The sequence below is a fragment of the Gouania willdenowi genome, chromosome 21 (assembly GCF_900634775.1).
Source record: "Gouania willdenowi chromosome 21, fGouWil2.1, whole genome shotgun sequence".
NCBI classification, from domain to species: domain Eukaryota; kingdom Metazoa; phylum Chordata; class Actinopteri; order Blenniiformes; family Gobiesocidae; genus Gouania; species Gouania willdenowi.
This window is the reverse complement of record NC_041064.1, coordinates 25,319,201-25,345,492: the sequence shown is the minus strand read 5'-3', so window position 1 is coordinate 25,345,492 and position 26,292 is coordinate 25,319,201. Positions and strand designations below refer to the sequence as shown.

At 38.5% G+C, this 26,292-nt stretch overlaps 2 protein-coding genes and 1 long non-coding RNA gene across 4 annotated transcripts in view; 1 reads left to right on the top strand and 2 right to left on the bottom strand.

Moving 5' to 3' along the window:
• The window catches only part of stam2 (signal transducing adaptor molecule (SH3 domain and ITAM motif) 2), a 17,847-nt gene extending 2,966 nt beyond the window's left edge, over positions 1-14,881 (bottom strand). For both annotated transcript variants that reach the window (XM_028435502.1, XM_028435503.1), the window contains exons 1-13: positions 14,708-14,881; positions 10,371-10,455; positions 10,171-10,246; positions 9,667-9,762; positions 8,560-8,706; positions 6,881-6,947; positions 6,527-6,725; positions 4,509-4,603; positions 4,287-4,369; positions 4,115-4,202; positions 3,942-3,996; positions 2,315-2,462; positions 1,745-1,911 (exon numbers count right to left, since the gene is read on the bottom strand). In XM_028435502.1, the coding sequence (XP_028291303.1) occupies positions 1,745-1,911; positions 2,315-2,462; positions 3,942-3,996; positions 4,115-4,202; positions 4,287-4,369; positions 4,509-4,603; positions 6,527-6,725; positions 6,881-6,947; positions 8,560-8,706; positions 9,667-9,762; positions 10,171-10,246; positions 10,371-10,455; positions 14,708-14,747 (1,346 nt within the window). In that variant the 5' untranslated portion in view covers positions 14,748-14,881. The remainder of the gene's footprint in view (positions 1-1,744; positions 1,912-2,314; positions 2,463-3,941; positions 3,997-4,114; positions 4,203-4,286; positions 4,370-4,508; positions 4,604-6,526; positions 6,726-6,880; positions 6,948-8,559; positions 8,707-9,666; positions 9,763-10,170; positions 10,247-10,370; positions 10,456-14,707) is intronic.
• On the top strand, positions 9,778-26,292 carry LOC114454801 (uncharacterized). Its single transcript, XR_003672630.1, has 4 exons — positions 9,778-9,789; positions 12,585-12,586; positions 14,409-14,416; positions 26,188-26,292. It is a non-coding gene; the product is annotated as an uncharacterized LOC114454801 (long non-coding RNA).
• cyb5d1 (cytochrome b5 domain containing 1) lies at positions 18,202-20,038 on the bottom strand. The gene has a single exon (XM_028435526.1). It carries the CDS (start codon positions 19,964-19,966, stop codon positions 19,325-19,327), a length of 642 nt encoding a protein of 213 aa, XP_028291327.1. The 5' UTR covers positions 19,967-20,038; the 3' UTR covers positions 18,202-19,324.

The window sequence follows — 26,292 nt, the reverse complement described above, 5'->3', positions numbered from 1 at the left end:
CATGTCCCATAGAATTAAACCAGGAAAATCGCACACGCTATTTTACATTGCACCCACAAATAAACCCCTTTATGACATTACAGAGTACAGAGTATGTACACCTCTTTGTACATCCAACCTTCAAACACATACTCATTTGGCTATAATTGACAACTCTACTAAAGCTCCCACAATATGAATACATACTTCCGATGGGCACTGTACTAGTACTAATAAAAAAGAAAACTATAATTAAACAAAAATGCATGTCAAAAATAAAAATGTAATTTAAAATAATGAGTAAAATACAATTAAAAGGTAAGTATAAGTTGTACTGACATGGATTATTCTGTCTGCTACTTTTTAATTATAAATGTTATATAAATGGTAAATGGACTTGATTTATATAGGACTTTATCACCACACTGAAGCAGTCTCAAAGCGCTTTACATATCAGCTCATTCACCCAATCACTCTCACATTCACACACCAATGGGACAGGACTGCCATGCAAGGCGCTAGTCGACCACTGGGAGCAACTTAGGGTTCAGTGTCTTGCCCAAGGACACTTCGACACATAGTCAGGTACTGGGCTCGAACCCCCAACCTCTCGATCAGAAGACGACCCACTACCACCCGAGCCACGGTATATAAAGAACAGCATTATTGTCACCCAAATTCCCCTCAATGATTTACTGAATCTGAGCAGGTTTAATGATTAAGTTTTGATCAACTTAATTTAAATTTACCTACGGTAATTTAAATGATCCTGACAACATCATTCCAGACCATAATGATTAGACAAAAATAAATGGATGCAAGGATGCATCAGAAGTTATCATTAACCTTTGATGTTTCAGACTCTACAATCCTGGCATCGATGGTCTCGTCCACAACAATAGAACAACTTTATCCACAGATCTTCTGTAGCTCTAATGAGATGTTGTTTAAACGCTCTGAGCAGGTAAAACTGATTAAAGCTGATCATGTTTTCACGGAGCACAGCAGCGCTACACGAGAAACGGACGGAGCTTCACAGACACGTGAAAGTTAAGCGGGCACTGGTCAGTGATGATTTGCGTAGTTTTTTTTTACAGTTTTTTTCAGGTGGCTTAAACGGTGTTTGAAGCAGCCAGGATGAGAGTGGGGAGGACATTTCTGCATAAAAAAATGTAATTTCAACCTGATTCTATCCTCATTCAACAAAAGATTCCGTTTACGTGGATTTTATAGGGCACTCAGAGACTCGCCTCAATGCATACAAGCTTGTGTTCTGTAACCATCTCTGATTGATGGAGAAAAAACCTCAGCATCTGAGGTTAGGTTATCGCAGTAGTGAAAACCTCAATATCAATGCGATTAAGGTTAATCATTCGCCTTAGTTTCTACAAACAAACATATGCTTGAAATCTAATGCACAATTTCAAAAAAATTGAAACAAATGAGATATGTTTCTAAGCCAATTGTCTAGGACTTGGTAAACATTAGAAAGAATGCTAAAATACCTAAAGAAATAAGCAAATGTCTTTGATGTATTCTTTTAAAAATAATTATGAACATATTACAGATAAATGTTTTTAGATTGAATATAAAAATCTTTTGTAAAAAACAAAAAAAAAAAAAAGAAGCTTGGGGTTGAGGATGACTAGCTTCCTATAGAAAGCAGCTTCTAGCAATGTTTTTGTAATAGGAATTCAATGTTGAATCAAACCCCCGTAAAATCAGAAGTCAGTGTATGGGTTTACTGTCACAGCGTTTTACTCACCTCATGTAAGGACCATGGGCGGTTTGGCTAGTGGGTGGGGCTGACATGTGGGGGGGCAGTGAGTGCAGCGGTCCAGGCTGGTCACTGGGAAGAGAATAATGCTGAGCAGGAGAGATCTGGGACATGGCTGATGGTAGGTATGAGAGAGGAGGCTGTCCATGGTAGCCCTGAACAGAGGGAGGAGGACGATTTAATGAAAAACAAACCAGGTTATCATAGCTTTAAATTAAAAATAATGACAATGGTTCATCAGTTTATAACTTCAGGTGAATACACTTAAAATACTATGACAGATCAAGGTATAGATCTTCATGCAGGTGCAAAAACACCCAGGCTGTGTATTACAACACTGAGCAGAAAATAGATTAAATACTCTGGCATGTGCTTGCTTAGTGAGATGAACCGTTTCTCTACAATTCTGTGGGGAGATGGACAGATCAATCATAACTCCAAAATAACAAACTTGAATATCATGACCTCAGAAAGGTTACGTCTGAGCAGCAGAATAAACTGCTTCATCAGCCAAGTATCATCTTGATAAAACTCAAGTGTGATATGTTTGTTTCTTACCTGCATTGGCACAGCAGAGTTGGTCTGTGCGTACTGTGACTGCATCTTTGAGTAAGCCGAGTGGTAAGGAGCCTCGTTCATCAGCTTGTTGTAAAGCTCCAGAGCCTCCAAAACCTTCACGTTTAACTCGGACAGCTCTGAATGATTCCTGCAAATCATTCAAATGGGTGAAAACTCTTATTAATAATAATAGTAATAATAATAATAATAATAAGCCATTCAGCAATGGCGTCCCCCTGCGTTCAGTTTTCAGCCACATAGGTTGGATTTTCTGTTGTTTTTTTTTTTTTTTTAATCAGTACTGTTGTAATAATTGTTGCACACTTGGACACAAAAGGGACTTCCAGGCATGCAAACGTTGCTTAAATTCTCTTTTTAATCTGCATAACCGAGAAACGCATACATCAGCTGCACTATATAATACTATAATAATTTGCTTGAATGCACTCGTCTTTACCTGAAGACCCCAGTAGTCACTTAGCTGCCCCCTATGCTGCCTGTGTGATCCTCCACTTTGTATCCGTAATAACCATCCAATATAAACAGTGCACTTCAACCGGGAGATAGGGTTTTAGCTGTTCGTCATATTTCTAACTCGCAACCGATTGTTCCACATGCGAACGCACGGATGTAAATACGACTTCATTCTGGTCAAAAGGGTTCGGGCCAGGTCTATTCTTTTTTTGGCCAGATTAAAGCTCTACTGTGTGCGTGCGTTCCAATATTACTGCAGGTAATATAATACCTCATTTACCATATGGTACATTATATATAGTAAATACCATATAATACCTCATTTAAATTTGAAAAGTGTGTCTTTGAATCAGTCTTTTGAATAAAATCTTATTTCTTGTTTATAGAGTGTGAGTATTTATTAGTGAAGAACCTATACCAAGCATGACTAACTAACTACATTCATCTAATAACTTTTAGCTTTAAAGTAAGGCAGGAACAACAACAACAACAACAAAAAAACCCCAACTTTAGCTTTACTTCACTAAATTTGGCCCTCTGACAATTATACATTTCTAAATTTTCCGTGCCAGTGGTGCTCCCTCGTATGCCACGCAATCCTCCTATGCTGTGAAAAATTCCTGGTGAAAACCTTGGCATTGGATTTTATAAAACGCTAATCACAGAAACACAAAGCGCTTTACATTGCATTATTCTTTCACTCCACACACAGTGGTGGTAAGCTACTATTGTAGCCACAGCTGCCCTGGGAAGTGAGGCTGCCATACTGTGCCATCGGCCAACTCTCACCCCACTGTGGCACCCAGTATTCTCAGTGGTCTCTTATCCAAGTACTAACCTGGCCTTGCTTAGCTTCTGAGATGTGAAAATATCAAGCAATGACAGGCAGGTATGGCCACAAACTTGCCCCAACTGGGCAGGGATTGTTATGTTTCAGATAAGGCGAAATACATGCCCCCCCCCTTCTCTTGTTTTACATAGGAAAAGGGTAAAGACATTCTCTCTCATAGTGACAATAAAGCTGCATGGTGAAGAAAGCCTGATTGTTTTCAGTTCCTTGTTAGTGACAGAAGGAAGCCTTCATGTTGAACTGTGGTAAATCATAGGCTGAGGTTCCTTGAAATGTTCCATCACACTGTGTTTGGCTCAGTACCTGTCAATTTCCTGTAGCTTCTCGTCAATCAGTGGGTTCATCTGTTCACATGCACCTGTTTATTCAGAGCACAGACGGGGATAAAAACCAAGAAATTTTAAAATCTAACAATTAGCTTAGAGACGTCAACAAACGTGTGGACAGATTGGTGAGAAAGTTGGTTCCGGTTTTACCTTCCAGCTGGATGAGCTCTGAGGAGTCGGGGGAGGGATCAGCAGGATCTGCGTTCTGCAACAGTGCCAGTGTTCTGTCCATCTTCCCCTGCAGAAACAAAATAAAAGATGAGGGTTTGGAAACTAGAATGAGCCATTAAAAAAAAAAGTGTATGATGAGAAATTAAGGTACCTCATCAATGAAGACTGGCTCGGGCTCAACTTTGGTTTCCATGTTCGTCTCTGCAGGACTGGCTATTTTCTCAACATACGTCACTAATAAAAAGAATAAAAGAATCCAACAAAAAAATTCCAGTTCAGAATAATTGATCATTTGGTAGGAAAGTACAGAATGTAAAGACTAATTACAATCTAAACTTACACATTACTGACAATTAAAAAAAGTAAAACCAACCTGTCTCTGGGTCTGCGTTAAGATGGGATGTGACAAAGTTGGAGGGGAAAAGTCCAACACCTCTGTGGTTCTCCCCTTTCCACCAATTTGGATCACTAGGAAAAAGTTCAAAAACAAGATTGTACAAGTGCCCTCAAATTTAATTCAACTAAAATGCTCCATGATTTTTTTTTTAACAAATCACATTTTTCTAGATTGCATTTGTAATTATTTTGTAAATAAAACAAAGTAAACAGTCTAAACCAGCACTTCTGTACTTAGTTAGTTTAGAAAAATTTAACTTGTCAATTAGCAGGTAATCTTCATCACAAATTAGAAAATTCTTGAGAACAATGGGACTTTTTAAAAAAGTAAAAAAAGTAAATTTTAAAACATTTAGATGTACGTCAAAGTTTTATGTGTAGTTGCACCTTGTTTTAGTGATTATTGCAGACAAAATACTCTTTGTATTCAAACATTTAAAATGTAATTTGCTATTTATTTTATATTATTACTACTAGTGCAGTGCCCATAGGAAGTATGCACTGCTATAAAAAAGTGGGAGGTGTCAGGGCAAAATTGTTAGTTATGTTTATTAACATATTTACTCATAGACCTTATTCTTTTTAAGGCTTTAAGTTGAGACTTTTCATTTCTGCTGTCTCATGTTTTCTGCTCTCTTCTCGAGGTCAGCTTCCCAAAACACATCTCATCCCTCAGACACAGAGGCATGACACACTCACATGCCTACACACACTCACATAGTCACACATACACACCCAATACACATCCATTCATACACACAAACACCATACACGCACACACCTCCAACACTCACGACAATCAGGAGATACCAGAGAACTGATTGTTTTGACCAAAAGAAGAAACTGTCTCTTTTCACCCTCTTCTTTCACCTCCACCCTGTCCTCTTTATCTCCTGGGTAGAGGAGGGAGGGGGACTGAGGGGGAATATACGTGATGAGTTAGAACTGTGCCACTCTGTCATCGGACGTCCGCCCGGGGCGGTCACTAATTTTGTCTATCTTTGTACTCCTTTTTATTTAGTTTTATAATAAACCTTTTTTATAAAATCATCAATGCCTCGCCTGGACTCCATCATTCAACCAGAGCAATAAATCATGTCTCCAAATGAGGTCAACCGCAAATTTGCCGTGACAGAGGTTTAGTATTTAGCACTGTAATATAGGCTACCATACAGCATATCTGCAGCTCGCTGAGAGAGAGAGAGAGGTGTGTGTGTGTGTAATTGACTAAATGAACTGTGCAGAGCATAATAATCAGCACTGTAATATAGGCTACATATATAGTGAAAGCTTATTTTTTTTTTACTATTATTACTACTCACCTTAGTTATAAACGTTGCTTACTGAGGACACTTGCTGGTCAATATTTACGAGGTGGTTTTTTTAGGATATTAGACCCACTTTAGTCATTTTTAAAAGCCCTTTGTGCAGTCACTCCTGTAGATTCTATACAGCTTTCAACTTATCCTGAGTTATAGTGACTATCTGTCAACATGGAGATGTTCTGCAAAGCTGTACTTAAGACAATTTTATGAAATTGTTTATAAACAGAATCATTGCAGTCCAAACAAATCTGACGTTGCACACCCTTGGACCAAGCAGCAGCCACGTTGAAAGTCTCAGGTCGATTTGCAGAGATATTTGAGGAGCAGTCAGACAGACAAACAGAGATTCCTCGCTTTTATAGATGGATTAGGTTGTATTTGTGAAAAAAATAAGAAATTAATATTCATTGTGTATTGTGTATTTTTGTGGAAACGTTGTGAACCACTTGCTATTTTGATTAATGTTAATTACTTGCCAACACCTTTGATAGAAACAATGAGGATTAGGAGTGGCAAATCCAGACCAAAAAGTCACAGGACAAACAATGTTTGGTGGCATTTATGTTTACAAAAAATAGTTGTGCTGGGTTTTTTTTTCCTTGAAAGCATAATTTAAAAGGTGCTGGGGCCTGAATCGGACATTTATTATCCATCTAAAGACTGAGTTTACCTGTCATCCAAAACTAGAATGAGCTCTCCGGTCTTAAAGGTCAGCTCGTTATCTTCAGCAGCTTCGAAGTCGTACAAAGCTCGCACTTTTCGGACCTCCTGCCCCCCACCACCGTTGGTGTGGTTGGGGGGCTCAGAGGATGTGGTGAGAGGTCGTGTCTCTGCTAGCTGTTTCTGCTCCTGTAAAGACAGCTCAATGGCTGGCAGAGTTGGACAAGGAACAAGAAGTAAATTGTGCAGGTCTAATATGTTTATTACTTATTATATTATATTTATAAGTGACATAAATCCTAACTTGCAGATGACTGAAAGCCCTATGAGCAGTGCTTGAACGCAACAACAATAAAGAAAGTACCTTTGGCCAGTTCCTCATCATCTGTCACTTTGGTCACAGCAGGTGTGCTGACCTTTGAGCTGGACCCCTGCAGTAAATATAGAAATATAATGTCATCATAGAGTGTGTGTATGTGTGGATGCAGGGAAGAAGAGAGACGGCGAACCCGAGTCAAGCAGTGAATAACTGGTTTTACAGTCAATGTAATGCCCCCTGCTGCTCATGCGCAGAACCACATGCTGTTCACAGAAGTCTGGCCTTTAAACAGAAACGCTTCACACGGGCATCTCATAACCAATGCTGATGTGACAACAGGGTCAAAGCACAGCTGAGGTCCTCTACCGTCTACATTTACAGTAGAGGTCCATGTAAATGTTGACGCTGTAACGTGTTTTTCTCGCTGTAGTCTGTGCTTTCTCCTCTCTCCTCATGTGTCCTGGCATTTAAGCTAAAGTGGTTTGTGGTTCGACCAGTTTGTAAGACTTAGATGTTTTTTCTCTCTATGCTGTCCTGCCTATTAACCTTAACCAGTGCAGGCAGATGGCTGCAACCTTTGTGTCCGGTTCTGACAGTTTTTTTTTTTTAGGCGTTTACACCTCTCCATTGTCACTGAAGCTCACTCATTTGGAAGTGTTTGTTTTGAGATAAAGGCCTTGAGATTAATTGTGGCATTTGGTGCTTTATAAATAAAGTTTAATTGAATCGATTACTGTCATCTTCAATTAGCAAAAACCACTCAGCAACTTCACGCTAATAAGCTCCAGCTATGAACCAAACAGGATATTAAAAAACACAAAGTAGTAGAATAACTAGAGCAGTGATATATTAAAACACTGCTGGTACAGAATAAAAACCTGCAGCCTGGAAAACAATAAAATGACATTTTTTGATGATATTTGTGGCTGAATGATTGAAAAGAAGCCCCATGTTAGTGTGCTGAGTAAATAATGAGTGAATGTAAACACGGCCACAGCTTGAGTGGCAGAACCTGCTGCTGTCTACTCCTCAGCTGATTGAGGATAAATGTCATACCTGCTGCTTTATGTGCAGGCTGCTTGCATTCAAGCAGTAGTTCAACCCTCTAGCAAGTCAACAAGCCAGCTAAAACAATTGCAACCAGTGGCAACACATGGAAAATGAAGTTATTTTTAGACAAGCTAAAACATGCTTTTCCATTATCTAAGTTGTCTTTTAGTGTGAAACTTTTTAAATACATATATATATATATACACATTCTTTTTTCTAATTTGTTAGTTTTCAAAATGCTAATGTAAATTCTGATAGAAGAATAACATTATGCAGTCCAGCCATCTTACAAGACCAGAGCAATGTCAAGCCTGAGAGGTTATTGAATAACACAAGTAAGACAAGAGCCTGAAGGCGTCCAAAGTCCTCTCGAAAGACACAGATACTTCCTGTACCACTTTTATACAGAAAACTGTGTCAAATATTTAAAGAGGAAATACACTGAAATCAGGCAGAGCTCCCCAGCTTCACAAAGGTCTGCAAAAACAGACTAACTAACAGCCACAAAGATGTTACAAACTAAAAAAAGCTAGACTAATTATAAAAATAATATATATATATATATATAAATATATATATAGACACAAAAAAATAACAATATTTGAATAGGTGAAAACGTTACCTTTTCAAAAAGCATCTAACAAACATTGGTACAGTGTGTGACAACTACAAACCTGTGAGGATGGAGAGGGGAAGCTCATGCCTTCCTCTCTCAAAGACTTGATGGTAGCACTGATCAGGCTGAGCTGTGGATCCTTCTGGAAGTCTTCTGACCATTCCATCATCAGAGCTTTCAGCTTTTCACTGACCTTTGGGTGGGCCTACAATACACAACTCCATTAGAGGGACCCCCTCAATCTAGTATTGTGCAACAAATAAGAAGCAGGTATTAGGTAAATACTAGTCTTAAATCTGCAGTATGCAAGTTTTTTTTGCATCACTCGGTTAAAAATCCATAATCACCTTTGACCATATACTCTTGGCTTTATGTTTAGACTTTAGGAATCCAGGAGCATGATGCTGGATTTCAGCCAATCACAGATCTTTCTACAGAGTGCTCCATGAGCTGTTTTGGGCGTTATTATTGGCTGCTCGATTGAAGTCGATGCATGTTCACATACCATCGATAGTAAAAGTGTAATGGCAGACATTCCAGCAGAAGTTCCCATCATAAAGTACAATGGTTACAAGGCAAAACAAGCGGAACAAGGAAGACCAGTCTTAAGACTCAAACGTGCTGGGGCGGATTCACAGCGGTCCCTCCGACTTGGTATGTAAGGCGGACTATGCGCAATCCGCATTCAGTTTGCGCGCAATCTGCCTCACATACAGAGTCAGAGACAGAGTGATAACACATGGGATAAATTGCTTGTAAAACTAAGAGAAACAAACCCAAGGTGGACAGATCATGCGCAATTAATTTCCAGTCTGGATGTGGAGTGTCAGTCTGTGTGCCCAGCCGAGCTCAGGGGGCAGAGGAGCGGCTATGAGCCTCTTACTGTCCTCAGAGCAGCGAATGATACGTGCTTTCATGTCTCTAAAACAGAAAAATCTCCAATAACACAGGATAAAGTCCCTACTTTTGTCACTAGTCTCTGTTGAGAAAGAAGTTATCCACAGTTGAGTGCGTTCACAAGGATACCCATAAAGGACGATAGGTTTCAAAACAGAAAGGGGTGGAAGGAGCGTAGTTGTGTCTATATAAGTCTTACGATTCTACATACTGCAGCTTTAATGGAATACTAAAGGAAAAATATATATAAGAAAAGGAGCAGACGTACTTTGCTCAGCACACTTCGTACTTCAGTAGCAAACTCCCTTGAGCAAATCTCCAAGTGGAATATTTTGCCACAGTTTGATGCACAAGCACCAAGTAGCTGTAAGAGAAGATCAAGATATTTTTGGTTAATATACTGAAAGCTTTCAAGCATTAAGGTAAGGTAATTTTGTTCTTGAAAAAGTGAATGCAATTGAACGCACATAAATTAAACAGGCCATGTACACACAGATTGGATTTACACCCTCCAAATATACAGTACCTAATCTCATGTTTGTAAAGACTTTATGAATGGGATAAAACTACCTCAACAAAAAACTAAGCAGCAAAGAGAACTTATATAATATTTGTTGTTGCACATGTGGATTGACACTTAAACATCACATCAATGAAGGAAAACTGTCATTATGCAGTAGCTTTCACCGTGGTGTAGGTCTAAAGTTTAGGATATTGTTAGTTATTTAATAAAATAGTAAAAAAAAAATAACAAAGTTTTGAATACACTTACATTCAGGGCCTGCATGGCCACATGGGGTACTTTGTGGTTCACCCTCTTCATGATGGATTTCAAACAGTCCTTTGGTCTGCATCACAAACCACAAGAACAAAGGAAAAGTAAGGAAAACAACTGCACTCCATATTGTGTCTAGTGAACATTGTTTAAATTAAGAAAACTGCATCTTGTGAAGGTTTTATTTTTAATCTTACCCATTGGGTGTTGTACCAATTTTATCGCAGATGTCCATGATGAGCCCCCAGTCGTCTGTAGTGTTAGTTTCACTGGTTGCCTTTTCTGGGAAATTTAGGATAAATTCAAATAAGACATCTTTATATATGCATGTGTACCAAATACATTAGAGGACTCCACAACGGCAGGACCGAAACATTTAAAAACTAAAAATATTAAGTTTTCTAATGTTGATTTTGAGTTAAAAAATTATAATCATAATAATGATGATGGAAATGATCTTTATTAGAACATGAACCAAAAATACAAAGGTCAGTCTTGGTCCCACACCAGGTGGGAGATGACCAGAAGTGATAAAAACTATAGAACTAAATCTGTTCAAGTGGCACAGTTTCATTTTACTTATTTACAAAATTATATTCTTTAAAATGTGTGTTATCATCACTCATTCCATCATTATGCTCTATAGTTGTTTTTTCACAGTATTCTGAGCAAAATGTTGTAGCCAGACAAAGGGGTACATGGATTCAGAAATAAGAGAAAGGGGTGCTTGAGCCAAAACAGTTTGACAACCACTGATCTGGATAACGTATTTAGTGATATTGTAGACTAATTTATTCAGGATACCAGGATATCGCAAAGAAAACAAGCTGCTGCAGCTTAGTGTAAATAGTTGACAAGGCTTTCATTCTCATTCATCTTTACTGGTCTCTGATCAGGAAATGTGTGATCTTCTACCTCACAATCTTCTGAAGAAAACTGTGATGTATCCTAACAGTGACAGTTGGCTTGTCTAAGCCAATCCTTGCCAGCCTGATCTGAGTTTAAGGAAATGGGAAATGCCAGCATTGTCAAATAGAGCTCAGATAAAAATATAATATTTCTTACTTCACCTTTTTACTTTTATAACAAATAAAGTGCAATTCTACACCACTATGCACAGATTATAACACATCGACTTCAAAACGAGATAAAGACCTAGATTTACATATCTAGAATTGAACTTTATACAGGTTGCAAAAAACGTTATTGGTCTTGGGTTGTTGCTTGGGCTCACTCTTTATATACTGTACATGTTATCCATACCTACCTCACAGGATGCACAGAATGGAGTGATGCACACTTCTGTGCTCATGCTTTGTTTAAAGCCGACTGACTTCCAGCACAAACTTCTACAGTGGCTCAGACTTAGTCTGCGGTTTCTTTAAAGGTGGACACGCCAAAGTAATGCTTAATGGCGCTTCTTTGATATTTACACAATGTTCTTGAAACAAGGGCTCATGCACCACAGTCTTAGGTTCTACTTATTAAAGTTTTTTTAGAAATATTAATGTTTTTTCAGAAAATATTAGTTTTTAACTCATGTGAGGAAACAAAACAAATACTAAATAATAACAAAAAATAAAAACCATAATTTAACAAAAATGTATGTCAATAATAAAAAAGTAATTTAAAATAATGAATGAAATACAATTAAAAAGCAAATATAAGTTGTCCTGACATGGATTATTCTGACTGTTCCTTTTTAATTATTATGTCATATAAAAATGTATGAGAGCCGCATTAATGTCACCCAATTTCCCCTCAGGGATCAATGGTTTACTGAATCTGATCAGGTTTATTGTTTAAGTTTTGATCAACTTAATTTAAACTAACCTAATTTAAATTATCCCAATGACCCATTCCCATTCCAGACCGTAATGATTACACAAAAATAAATGGACGCAAGGATATATCAGTTACTTCACCACTAGCAGCCAGAATATTTTACAGTATTAGAAGTTATCTACAAACCCTGGTATCGATGGTCTCGTCCACAACAACACGCAACATTTCCCATGGATCTTTTGTAGCTCTGATGATGTTATTTAAACACTGAGCAGGTGAAACTGATTAAAGCTGATCATGTTTTCATGAAGCACTGCTGCGCATGACGAGAAACGGACGGAGATTCACAGACACGTTAAAGTTAAACGGGCACTGGTCGGCTCTGATTTGGCAGTTAGTGATGATTTGTGTAGTTTTTTTCCAGGTTAGACGGTGTTTAGGTGGTGTTTGAAGCGGCCAAGATGAGAGTGGGAAGGACATTAACGCATAAAAAAAACTGGTGTGAAGGAAAGGAGTGAGTGATGATTTGTGTAGTTTTTTGTCAGGTTAGACGGTGTTACGGGTGGTTTAGGCTGTGTTTGAAGTGGCCAGAATGGGAGGGGCGGGAGGGCGGTGCACCTAATAAGCAGTCCCTAGAAATATTTCCCTATAGAAAACGTCCTTTTCCTCACGGTGACGGCGTTTCATTCTGATTCTGTCAATTTCGGCGTTCAACAGTAGATTACGTTTTCATTGGTAGATTCCGTGGATTTTATAGGGCCCTAGTTATTCTTGAGCCGAATCATTCTCCTCTCCCAAACACGAAAATATTCATTTACGTGAGCAGGCATGATTAAAGACATGGATATTAAAGCACAATAAAGTTCAGTTCCAGATCTTTGTTACTACATTCCTTACTTTTGAATCTCTGGGGTCAGCAAATAATAATTTACATAAAAAAATGATAGAGTGGTTTTTTCAAAATCTGTTATTTTCTGGATAAGTTTGTATTTAACTAGACAGGACGTAGCCTCTGAACTACAATTTGGCAGCACTGCAGTATGCGCTCATGTGACAAAGACACATTGTCATTCATATTAAGCTGAAATATTTACTACTTTCCTAATGGGAGAGCCCCTGTAGTTTTAATACAGAAGACATTGTTTCATGAAAGTGTCTAGAGATAAGTTAAACGCAGCAATAGCTACCGGGACTATAGGTACGACCGATGACGTTGCCGGACCTTTTCTCCATAAGTGTAATGTGCCTGAAGCGTAATTGTGCCTGTGTTATCACCGTGTCAGGATGGCCAAGTGGTCTAAGGCGCCTGACTCAAGGAGTCTGCCTTCTGCTACCGTGGTTCGAATCCCAATTTTGTCATATATATATTTTTTCTTTTTAACATATTTAACATGGCAAATTCCACCTTTAAAAATACAAATACGGCAAAAATAAACATTTAGGGTATTTCCTGGGTTAGGGATGGGGTTTAAATAAAGGCCTTGACTACAGGTATGTTAAACATATCCGTAGACTGCCACTCTATGGATACGCAGCGCCCCTTATTGACCAGTTTAGGTCAAGTGATAGATGCACCATGTGACTTAAAGTTCTGTCATTTGTATTTTAGCTAGTTTTATTTTAACCCTAACCCTAACCATAGCCCTAAAACTAAAATGTTTATTTTCATCTGAAATTTATTTTTAAAGGTGGAATTTGCCATGTTCAATATATAAAAATTGAACATGAAATTGGGATTCACACCCACGTTGGCAAAACCCACGTTAGCGGTGAGTACAGCGTGTTAGACCACTTGACTATCCTGGCACGGTGGTAACACAGGCACATTGCGCTTATGTAGAAAAGCTCCGTAAAAGCATCTATAGTCCCGGGGGCGATGGCTACGTTAAACGTACCTCCAGACACTTTCTAAAATAAAAGGGTTAGCGGGGTAGCTAAAAATAAATAGGAGCTAAAATACAACTGACGGAACTTTAATTCACGTGGTGCACCTATCACGTGACCTAAACTGGCCAATGAGGGGCGCTGTATGCATAGAATGGCAGTCTACGATACGTCCATAGCCACGGCCTTGTTTAATGGCGTCATAGCGGAGCATTTATGAATTATTTAAGATCTGAATCTGATTACAATGCACATATCAAAGAAGTGGTTGTTGGAAAAACTAATTTGAACTTTATTTAAGTTGTAACTATAGCAATGGCATAATATTGAAGTCACACGCAGCATCCGTACAAATGATTATAACATGAAATAAAATAATTCAATCAATCCATCACTGAAAAACCTTGATAAAATTGACTGCGTATCAAAACAAGTAACGTGGAGACTAAGGTTTATTGATTAAATTGGTGCTGTTTTATTTAGTGGAACTAGCCTCGCATTTAATAATAACAAAAAATAAAATACACCATCCGAATAAACCGGGGTAAATTCGTGACGTAAGGCAGAATCAGATGTAGTGAGTCAGTATGAGCTGACATGCTGTCAGGTGATTCTTTACTCAACACAAACAACATTGTCTTCGTTCTGCAGCAGAACAACAACAGGATAAACTAACGCTGTTAACAAGCGACCAGGCTAGCACTGTCGTCTCCAATGGGCTTATTTGTCCTAGTGAGCTGATCCAAAAACCAAAAACAACAACGCTAAAAAAGTATTCAATGTAACAAAACACAGAACTTAAGCTAAGCTAATGTTAGCATGTCGCTGCTGTTTCTTAAAAGCCTTAACACAACTGTCTACTTACCAACATCTTGGTCAAACTGGTTCTGGGCAAACAAAGGCATGATGATGACTAAAAAGAAACACACTAAACTGAACAAAAAAAGTAGTTTGTTGACAAATAATTAACCTATACAAGTGTCTCGTCCATTAAGGGACACCAGTTGCTTTTCCGGAAACTTGGCCGAGTTCTTCGTCCTCTTCGAGGATTGTGCAAGCAGCCTAAAGACACGACTTTGCCATCTAGCGGTTATACTAGGAACAACATGTCATATTCATGTAAGGCAGGGGTGTCAAAGTCATTTTAGTTCAGGGGCCAAATACGGACCAGTTTAATCTCAAATGGGCCACAGATTTCACACGAGGATACCATCAATTTGACCATAATGTACCTTGGTTTAAACTTCCGCGTATAATTGATACATAAAGTATGTAACAAACCTACAATATTCAAGCAATAACTTTTTTATTTTGTGCCAATTTTTTTAATTTAATCTGGGTAAATTTTGTGGAATAATTGGAAGGAAATTGCAAGGTTCTGAATTTTTTTCGAGTTCTTTCAACAATTTAAGATGAAAAATAACTGCCATCATGTGTTATAAGCAAGATATTGTTGAATTTAATTGAATTTGTGTCATTGGAGGGGCTGATATATTTAAAAATGAATTATTTGGTAATTTACACAATAATTCATATTTTCTGTGTCTTTTTTACATTCACCTGCAGGCTGAATCAGATGCTCTCAAGGGCCGGATTTGGCCCCCGGGGCTTGAGTTTGACACATGTGATGTAAGGGATTTGGAAATCTGCAAAAAACCCCAAAAAACATACATACTATGTATATATGTACATATACATAACCATAATATGTATATAAATAGTAAGTATATGCATACAGTATGTGATAAAGGGTTATACGCCTGACAGCAGTGAGGTATTCTGTCAGTGTTACAGAGGCTATACCTGCCCATACAGTCAATCGTTGGCTATGTTAAATATAAATAATGTACATACATGCACATAGTTGTACACAATCAGGGCTTGACATTAACTTTTTTGCTCTCTGGCCACTGTAGCTAATGGTTTCCCAGAGTTACGAGCCATTCAGCATTATTAGCCACAATTGTGTTGTTGTATAATTATGTTTAATATGATTAAAGCCTACGAGGACATGCTAAAGTTTACCTTTTTTTATTTTGTTATTTTTTTTTATTATTGCATATAATAAAAATGGTGATGGGGTGTAGATTAACTGAAAAGATAAAAACTAAACTGAAAAAAACCTAGCAAGAGACACTATCTATTTAAATGTTTATTAACAGCAGCAATTCTAATCAGAAAATCAACTTTTTACATGATAATGAGAAAGAAGGAGAGGTAAATGAAATGTCCTCAGAGCTTTCATCCTCAGTGTTATCCCTCTGCTTCATGAACCCTGGCCTATACGTGCTAGACTGGAGGCTAATGTGCCACAAGTGGATGGCTGGAACTGGATCAAATTTAAATTGAAAATTATTTTTCTTTTTTGTCTCCTCTTCCTTCGTTTCATCACCTTTTTTCTCATTTGTTCTGTCTCCAGGTTTTGTTACTCCTTTTCGAAATGGTGCCACATCGCTGCACCATCTCTTCTGTCCTTTTTAAAAACATTTTTATTAAATCATAGCACATGAGGAGGCCATTTGTAACAAAGTATGATCATTGTGACATTATAGTTACAGACATTATTACAAACATTTATTTTATTTATTTATTTGATTGGGACAGTGCATGTTAATGAACAAACATGGAAAGCATGCACGTAAACACGCCGGATTGCAGCCAAAGGCTCATTTCCATCCGTAGTCCCACGGGCTAGGGTCACAAAACATTGCAGAATAAAATTTACATCTACAGTAAGTACATCATTATCAATAAATCATCAAAAGCCCTATATGCAAAAATCAAATTATACTTACAAATGTATTCATCTTCACAATCACTCCATGTTCACTTACCTTACAAAATGTACATATTACAGAATAAAGACATTTACAATAAAATACAACATACCCACTTAATGTGTGCAACTTTGGTTTGCCCATTTTTTCAACTGGACTTTAAACAAACTATATGTAAGGCATTCTCTCAGTGTTAGAGGAAGACTATTCCACAGGTTCCCACCATGAACAGACAGGACCGTTTGACCGAAGATGGTGCGCCTGCGGGGTGTTATCAAATCTCCTCTGGTGGAGGCTCACTTGGTCCTCTGCGAATTATCTTTAAATCTGATGAAGTTCTTCAGTGGTGGAGAAGCAAGGAAGTGTAGAACCTTGTATATCAGACAGGCCATTTTCAAATTGATCATATTTTGAAAATTTAATAGTCTGTTTTTTTAGAACATGACAGTAGTGGTAGGATGGTGTTTTTTATCAAGTGTTTTTAAAGCTTTTTTATAGAGACTTTCTATGGTTTTAAGTGTAGTGAGGCAAGCACAAAACCAGAAATAATCCTTAAATAAAAGTATGTTTTAGCAGCACCCATGATTAAATTATTTTGAATATGCCAGAAATCTTGAAGATTAAATTTGACTACCTGTGCGACTTTTTTGACATGACTGTGTTGGATCAAGGACTACCCCTAAGGTATTTAAATTCTGAGACCAGGTCAAGTTCCACTCCATTCAGAAAGACATTTGATCTGGTTACTTCAACATGACGTTTTTGAGAAGTGCATGCACAGTTTTTCTAGCATTCAACATGAGGCATGAATTAACATTAAAAAACACAAACACTGAATATAAAAACAGAATGAGGGGTTTGAGGCAGAAGTAGACATAAACAAGTATAACAGGTGACACACAACACTGTGAAATTAAATGAGCTTAAAGTTTGCACAGATAGTCCAGGTTTTGTCAGCTTTTTTGTGGCTGGAAGTTTCAAATGTTTTTAAATACCAACTGAGATCATCTTGAGAGGATGCAGCAGTGGGTTTTCAGGACAGACAAAGTTCATCTGAATTTCACATTTCTTATTTCTTGTATTATTTAAAGATATAGTTTAAACCAAGATTAAGATCAAACATATTAAAATATACACTAACTTAAATATATATAATGTATATAGGCCTAATTGGTTTTTGAATCAGTATGTCAGTTGAGTTTATCAACTAATTTGCCTGCATTTATGTTTAAAATCCATCAAGTTTCAGTGAGATAGTGACACAATACAGACAAAGAATACATCCGTCCAACCATCTTCTGACCCACTTGCTTCTTTTTTCAGGGTCACAGGGGTCTGCTGGTGCCTATCTCCAGCACTCAATGAGCACTAAGCAGGGGTACACCCTGGACAGGGTGTCAGTTCATCCAATCAACCTGTCATGTTTTTTTTTTTGGGATTGTGGGAGGAAGCCAGAGCACCCGGAGAAAACCCACCCAAGCACAGGGAGAACATGCAAACTCCACACAGAAAGGACCCAAGTGTCCACCCCAGGACCTTCTTGCTGTGAGAAGACCAGCAACAGTTTGTATCAAATGCCTTTTTAAGTTTATAAAAAATACCTACAGTACATGATTTGTCTATTGCTGTTGATATTTGTTTTGTGAGATCTATGACTGCCATGGATGTGGAGCAGTTTGAACTAAAGCCGTAGTGATATTCATTCAGTAAGTTGTTCCCCACCCCACCGTGTCTGCGCATGCTGTGGAAGGTTAACACTATATAGTGCAATCTTGTTACATTAGCTATGCATGTTTTCTTATTGCAATTAAATAAATACTTTTATTTTGTTGCTTAATTGTGATCCTTACCAGTCCTCCCTAAAGGAAGCGTGAGGAAAGCTATAAAAACAGACAGTGTAACACCTTGGTGAAGGGGGAAGGAACAGGGGTGAGGAAGTTAGGGTGGGACAGTGGAAGGAATGGGGAAAGTAAGCAGTCAACTATGCTTGTGCTCAAAGTGTAATGTGATGCTACTGTTGTGCATGGAACCAGTCGCTGACAGATGTGGAGACATTTGAAGAGGGTGACACAACACCCGGCTTAAGTATAATGAATTGATGGTGGCCGTGATCAGAGGGAAATGGTGAGTGCACCTAGACTGTAATTTGGGATGAACGTATCTAAGGTTCCAATATGAGCTTCGCCACAGGCTCGAAAGACCAGCCAGGCCGGCAGCACCAATGGGAGCCAAGGAGACCCAGGACACCCCCAGATGCTCCAGAAACCCCATGATGCCGAGAGGCTGCAACATAATCTTTTAACTGTGAGTCAAGAATTTCCTTAAATAGATTCTAGCCAACATTAACAAAACACTTTATAGATCTATTTGCGGTCTCTTAGTTTCAGTTTTAATTGTTGACTGGTTGTTTATTTTAAAGTGATCTGTATAACCAGTTGTCACTGTGCTGACCCAAAATAAACAGAATAAAATACAAGAATAAGTCAATATACTAAGAAATACTGATATTTTAATTGTTATTTTAAAAAACTGGTTTCCATTGAAAACATGGACGTGTTTGGTCTGGGAATCAAACCCAACACCCTCGCAGTAACCACAAGTGCTTTGTACAAGTTGTCAAATTAGAAGAAAGAAGGTAAAAGACTCAAAAGTTAAGTGATTAAGACATGATAAATGGATTCCCTCCCTCTGTGAGGACTTGGTCCTCAGGCCTCTGTGAGGTCGTCGTTGTAGTGCAGCAGCAGGTCTGGGATGAACAGGTCTCGGTCCAGGCTGAGCTGGTCGAGCTCGCTCGTGTTGTCATGGATACCGTTCTCACTCAGTGTCCTGCTCATGTCCAGAGGACGGCCGCCATGTTTCCACGTGTAGCTGTCAGCGTGTCTGTTGTAGAACAGGTACCGCTGCAGGATCCGAGCTAACGTGTCCTCTGAGCACACCTGCAGCAGCTGCTCCTCTGATGTCAGGGTGTTGATGATCCTGACCCATCTCGACCTCTCCGTCACTCGTCCCACCTGCAGGCTGCTGTCCCTCCACCAGGGGGCGCCGTCCACCACCGCCCAATCAGAGCGCGGCCCTGAGGGCGGCGTGTGCAGCACGCGGCCCCTGGGGGTGTGATACCTGATCAAGCAGGTGATCGGGTCCACACAGGTCAGCAGGTCTTCGGTGTTTGGGTCGAACCAGTTGCTAATGTCACCACCAGCGCGTTCCAGGATAGGAAGGAGGAGGGCATCACCTTTGTGTTTCTCCATGATCGGGCTCAGGTCTAAAACTTTTCCCAGGAATGAGACCCAAAGATCTTCTGCTATGTTGTGAGCAGCGACCTCAGAGGGGGTGAAGAACCGCTCCATGCTCAAAGCTCACAGATAAAGATAATGGCTGCTGTTGTTACTGTTGTCTCTATGGAACCAGATCTGACTTAAAGGTACAAGTCCCGCCTCGATTAGTGCCTCCGTTGCTATGACGTAGCTGCTGGTTAGAGTACCGCCTCTTTGCGCTCTGTGATTGGCTGAGTTCTGTGTCAGTCACGATGTGGAGCTTCTGATTGGCTGTTGCGGCTTGCTCGAGTGTGTTTTCAATACAGATAAACAGTCAAAGATATCATCCATATGTAGCAGTACAGGACTACCAGCAGGTGCCAAATAACTTTTTTTTCTTGCTAACAAACAGTATATAAGGACATACAAAATACAAGAAAAGAGTGTCACAGGGTTCACACACATTCAAACATTTTAAAAACTGTACAGATGTAATTGGTTTTCTGAGCCTATTTATTTTCTGATTTTTTTTAAATGAGATTTATGTAATTTATTATATCAAAATGAAAGTGAATGAAGGTTGGTTTTTGATTGCTGTGCTTACACTTATGGATGTAATATTTTGCCAAAATAATCAAGAGATTTATTTTTCAAAAAGCATTTTCATTAGAATATTTTAAAAAAAAACACACACACACACACACACAAGATAATATCCTCCCATTTCAGTGCAAAGTCTTTGTAAAGATGGATAATGATAAATTGACTGAAGTCTTTCCAGAAAGTCCTTGAGTGTGAGCAGGACCAGAAGAGATGTTGCACTGTTTCCGGGTCTGTTCCACAAAAACAACAACGCAAATCAATGTCTCTTTAAAACTTGGTCATGAAATGTTTGGCTGGGTAGTACTTACGTAATATTTTAGAAGACACTTCTTTTACCTTATTGGTGATCAGATACTTATTGGGGATTGACGAAACTTTTTTCCAGTTCATATCAGCTACAAAACTGTTCCAGTATGATTTAATGTACGAGATAGAAATTACATCCTTCTGAAATAAATTCCGAATCTTCTTGTTACTGTTTTTGGATTGAGTAAAGCAGATCATACCAACTTCTGTCTCTAAAGGACGAGGGAGAGAAAGAGGGTGGGGCAAAAAGTTGTTTCTAAAGAGCATTTGAATACTTATGGATATGGCATCAAATAGAATGGCATATTGTTTCAGAGAGATTGGAAAATTGAAGGTATGTAAAGTTTCTGAATAAGACATAAGTTGCTGTTAAATAACTGTCCAACTAATATAACCTGTTTCTCTACCCAATCAGAGAAATAAAGTGATTTGTTCTTGTAAAGAATATCCCTATTGTTCCATATAATATATCCATGAGGTTAAAAGTTGTGTTTATAGATAAGAGACCATGATAAGAGAACTTGCCAATGGAATTTAGGTAATTTAAGAGGAATCTTGTCAACATTGTAATTGCAACCCAAAATAATTTCCAAACCACCAAATTTTTAGAATAAATATCGAGGAATAAAGTTCCAAATGGACACTGGGTTTTTAAGAAAGTGTTTAGCCCAATTAATTTTAAACGTATAATTTAGAGTTGTAAAATCTAACACATTAAGACCACCAGATTCATAATTATTCATTACTCTTCCTGATATAGTGTGTGTGGTTTTTCCAGAAGAAGGTAAAAAGCATACGGTCGATATCCTTACAGGTTTTTCCATCAACATGAAGAGAGAGAGCAGCATAGGTCAAGCGAGATAAACCTTCAGCTTTAGAAAGAAAAACTCTCCCTTTAAGTGTTAAATCCCTTTGCAGCCACTGGTTTAACTTGGTTTGTGTTTTTTTAATGACTGGCAGGAAATTTGAAAGCATCCCAGTGGTTTCATCCTTACAGATAATAAGACCCAAATAAGTGACTTTCTTTTGAACCTTGATGTTACATATACTGGGTTCAGTGCATTCTTTAAGCGGCAACAGTTGGCATTTCTTCACTTTTAGTGACATTTTTTAAGAATAAAGTAGTATCATCGGCAAGTTGGCTAATGACAACATCTCTACCAGTGATGGTTATACCTTGAAGAGCACATTGTTGGATATGTAAGGCCAGAAATTGGGTACATAAAATAAAAAAGGTATGGTGAGATTGGACAGCCTTGACGTATGCCATGATTGAGATTAAATCTAGAGATGGTTCCATTTTTAATTATGATTGAGCTATTTGCATTAATGTATAAAGCTTTAATACTGTCACAGAAGAAATTTCCAAACCCAATTTTTTTTAAGAGATAATATGAAATCATGCTCAATTGAGTCAAAGGCTTTGTAAAAATCCAAGAAAAGAATAAATGAATCATTGCACACCAGATCAGAGTAGTCAAGAATATCAAGGACCAATCAGATATTATTATTCATGAAGCCAGACTGTGTCTCATCTATAATTAAGTCTAATACCTCTTTAAGTCTCCTTGCAAGTAACAGTGCTATAATTTTGTAATCATTATTCAATAAACTTATTGGTCTCCAATTATCAATAAGCAGCAAATTTAATTGGGCTCTTGGGATTAAAGTAATAAGACCTTGAGTGAGGCTGGCAGGAAGGGAACCCTTTTCAATACTTTCCAGAAAAAATGTAAAAGAAAAGGAGCGAGTTGAACTGAAAAAGCCTTATGAAACTCAGCCGTACCGTCAGTGGCTTGGATCACTTCCTCAGTAGTAAGCAAACAATCACAGAAATGTCTCTCTGTCTATTGATTTTATATTGGTCACTGAATCAATAAAATGTAAAGTAGTCTCTGCATTATAGTTACAAGTATATAATTTTGTATAGAATTCACAGCAGAATTTGGAGATTTATTTGCCATCATCTGTGATTGTCCCATTAATATTTAGCTGATGAATGGTATTAGTTTTAGAGCGATGTTTTTCTAAGCGAAAAAAGTAGGCAGAATTCTGTTCCCCCTCCTCCAGCCATCTTTTTCTGGACCTAACAAAGGCCCCATCAGCTTTAAGGCGATAGAGTTCAGCGAGTTTCTGTTGAAGTTGTCTTAGCATTAATTTATCATCTTCTGTGACTGACTGGTGGTTTTTGATAGTATGTGGTGATTTTAATTATTAATTCTCCCTCCTCTGCAGATCTAGATTTAGCCAATTTAGCGCCATATTGTCTTAGAACTTTACTTGCTTCAAATTGAAAAAGCTCCCAATTTGAACCAAAACAAATCTCATTCTTAGCCTTAACGTAAAAATGACTAATCAAATTTGAAATCTCAAATTTTACTGAAGAGTGCTCAAAAAGAGAGCTATTAAGTTTCCAGTACGAGAGCCTGTGCGGGTTATTTTCAGAAGTAAAAAGCTGCAACTTAATATAAATTGCTCTGTGGTCGGTAAGGACATCGACGGTGACCCTATCCTACGACACATTATTGGAAATCAACCAAAAATCAAGTGACCATTGAGAACCTGATCGGTTACTCCATGTAAATTGACTAACAGAAGCGAACTTTTCCCTCCAAATATCAATAATTTTAAATCTATCCATAAACTTTTTCATTTTTAAATTAGGTGATGAATTTTGTCTAGAAGGCCGTCTGTCCAGTGTATTGTTTAAATTGACATTAAAATCTCCACCTACAATTAAAAAAGAGTTTGGATATTTAGCAAGCCACAATGTCAATTTAGTCTCAAACAAGTCAATTAAATTATCATTCTCAAATTTTGTGTTATAATCATATACATTGACAATGATAAAGGTTAAATGTACACACTCAATTATTAGGCAAATATAGTGACCCAGAGAGTCAAATTCTGAAAGTAAAATGTTTCCACCAAAAGTACCTTTCAGTATAGTGACCCCTGCTGACCTCTGAGCATGAGAAAACCAGTCATCATTGCCCCATTGGGCTTTCCAGAAGTTTACATCTGCAACTTTAGAGTGACTCTCTTGGAAAAAAAACAGAAATCGGCTTTAAATTTTTTGGCAAATAAAAACAAGGCTTTATGTTTACAAAGTTGTCTAAACCCCCTGACATTAAGGGAAACTAGTGACAGTGAAATTCAAACAAATTTAAAAATACAACACAATTTAGAACACTAATAGAATCATGCAGTTAGATCAGTTAGGGACCGAGCACTGCAACATTCACACATAAATATGGCAATTATTTGAAAAACAAGCTGCAATTGACCATTAATAGTTAGGAACTAAAATATATGATTGAAACTGAATAATAATAAAAGAAAAAATATTAGCAGCATAAAACAGAACACCACAAGTATTAACCTGAGTAAAGACTTGGTTTGAACTTCTTCATAATATTGAACAGAACCGTCTAGGAGATATTGAAGGAACCCTCTTTATGTTGACATCAGGAAAATCTCTGAGCCCTTGACAAATCCATGCGAACCCACGAAGTACGCCTTCTTGCCCTCCTTACAGGCCTTCTCGATGGTGGGCCACAGCTTACTGCGACGTTCTTTATCTTCCTTCGAAAGGTCCTCAGCGAATTTCAGGTGTCTCTCCTTGAGGAATGTTGAAGATTTTGCTGCTCTCCAAATGGAATCTCTAAAGAACCGTGAGGTGAACTGGATGATGATTGCTCTTGGTCTGTTGTCGTTTTGGCGCTTGGGGCCAATACGGTGCACAGTATCCACAGTGTAAGGGAGGCAGTCTTTGGACTCAGGCAGTATTGACTGACGGATCTCAATAACTGCCTTCCTCGGGTCTTCTCTCTCCATCTCTTTCACTCCAAAGATTCGGAGATTCCATCACTGTAAATATCTCTCCACCTCAGAGACTCTCTGTTGGCACAGTTCACCATGGCCTTCCTCTTTAGTGACTCTAGCTTCCAGCTTGGTCACTCTTCTTTTTACGTCTTTGACCTTCTCACATACAAAGTCCAAAGTCTTTTTAAGCCCTTCAAGTGCCATAGCAAGAGAGTCGGACCTTGCATTAATTAACTCTGACAAGCTAGTAACAATGTCCACGCGTTCTGCTTCAGGCCTACCGTGCATTGGTTTCTTTGTTACTGGAAACTTACAGGGCGTCACAGGGAGAGCTGGAAAGTCCTCCACCATATCTTCTGCTATTGATGTGGACAGCGATGCAGTGTAATCATGGCAGTTGTCAAGTAGAGCATCTCCAGCAGCAATAGTTTAATTAGCGTTCCTCTCAGATAGCATTAACTTTCCTTTAGTGCTTCCCAACGGCCGTTTCTTCTCGCGAGTTGGGTTCATTCTGGCGCTATTCCTTCACACTGCAAGCTCTTTCTGTTCTATGTAAGTCATTAAACCTTTCAAAAATGGTCTGAAATTATTTTCCGCCTTGTTACAACTATATAACTGCAGAGCTCGGCAGTAAGCGTCTACTCAGTCGACCATCTTGGAACGCACCGGTGCGGAGAAGTTGCACAGCACAATTCACTGCAGCCTTACATCAGTGAGCCACGCCGCTGCATCCACTAAGTGGGAAGTGCAGAGAAGGTGTGTGTGCCGAGCCGTAAGTACGCTGCGCTGTCAGGGGCAACGTCCACTAATCAGCGCACCAGTCATGAGGGAGAGACAGACCAGGGAGAACAGAGCAGACTTCACCCTGCTACATAATAAAGGGACTATACAAGTTATAGGCTAAGTCTATTAAACAGGGCTACATATTTTTTAACACAGAAATTGAAAGGCAAGACCCTCCGAAATGGAAGTACTTCTTTATACAATGTGTTGAAACTGTCTGTAATCATGTGAATATTGTGTTGTTATTGGTTCTCAATGCTGATAGGAGAAACTAGTGATGACACACATAGGAGTTTTTGTAATGTGGTGACTTTACCAGCAGAAAAAGGGAGAAAAGCAGCTCTCTTCACAAACTCCCCCTCCTTGTTCAGGAAGTGTCCTGGGTTGAAGGTGTTTGGTGTCTCCCACTCATTCTCTTCAAACAGCACTGAGGTCAATTTGGGGATGATCAAAGTTCCCAAATAGTTTCCCACTCTAGTTTGAACACTGCGCATGTGCACAAATCAGTAGCTCTGCAATTGGTTTATAAGTGTGGAGAAAATGTAAGAAGCCATATGATTGGCTGAAAGCAAACACGCCTGATAGGCTGATAAATCTGTCAATCAGTCTTATCAGGCAATGGTGACGTTCGTTGACCTATGACGTCAGGGCAGTCTCAAAATTCATCACACATTTCTCTAACAAATGTGCAGAGGTTTCACAGCACAGAAGCAGTTTGTAAATGCACATTCAGCAATTTGCCTTATCCGTGGGTTTATATTACAAGTGTGCCTCAAAACAATATTTGTGAAGTAAAGCATGTGCGTTTCAGAATTTGAAATACAACTATGAAACAAAGCATGTGCATTCGTGAAAACCCCTGTAAAAGTTCATTCATTATGATACTGTTCTGATTCCATAAA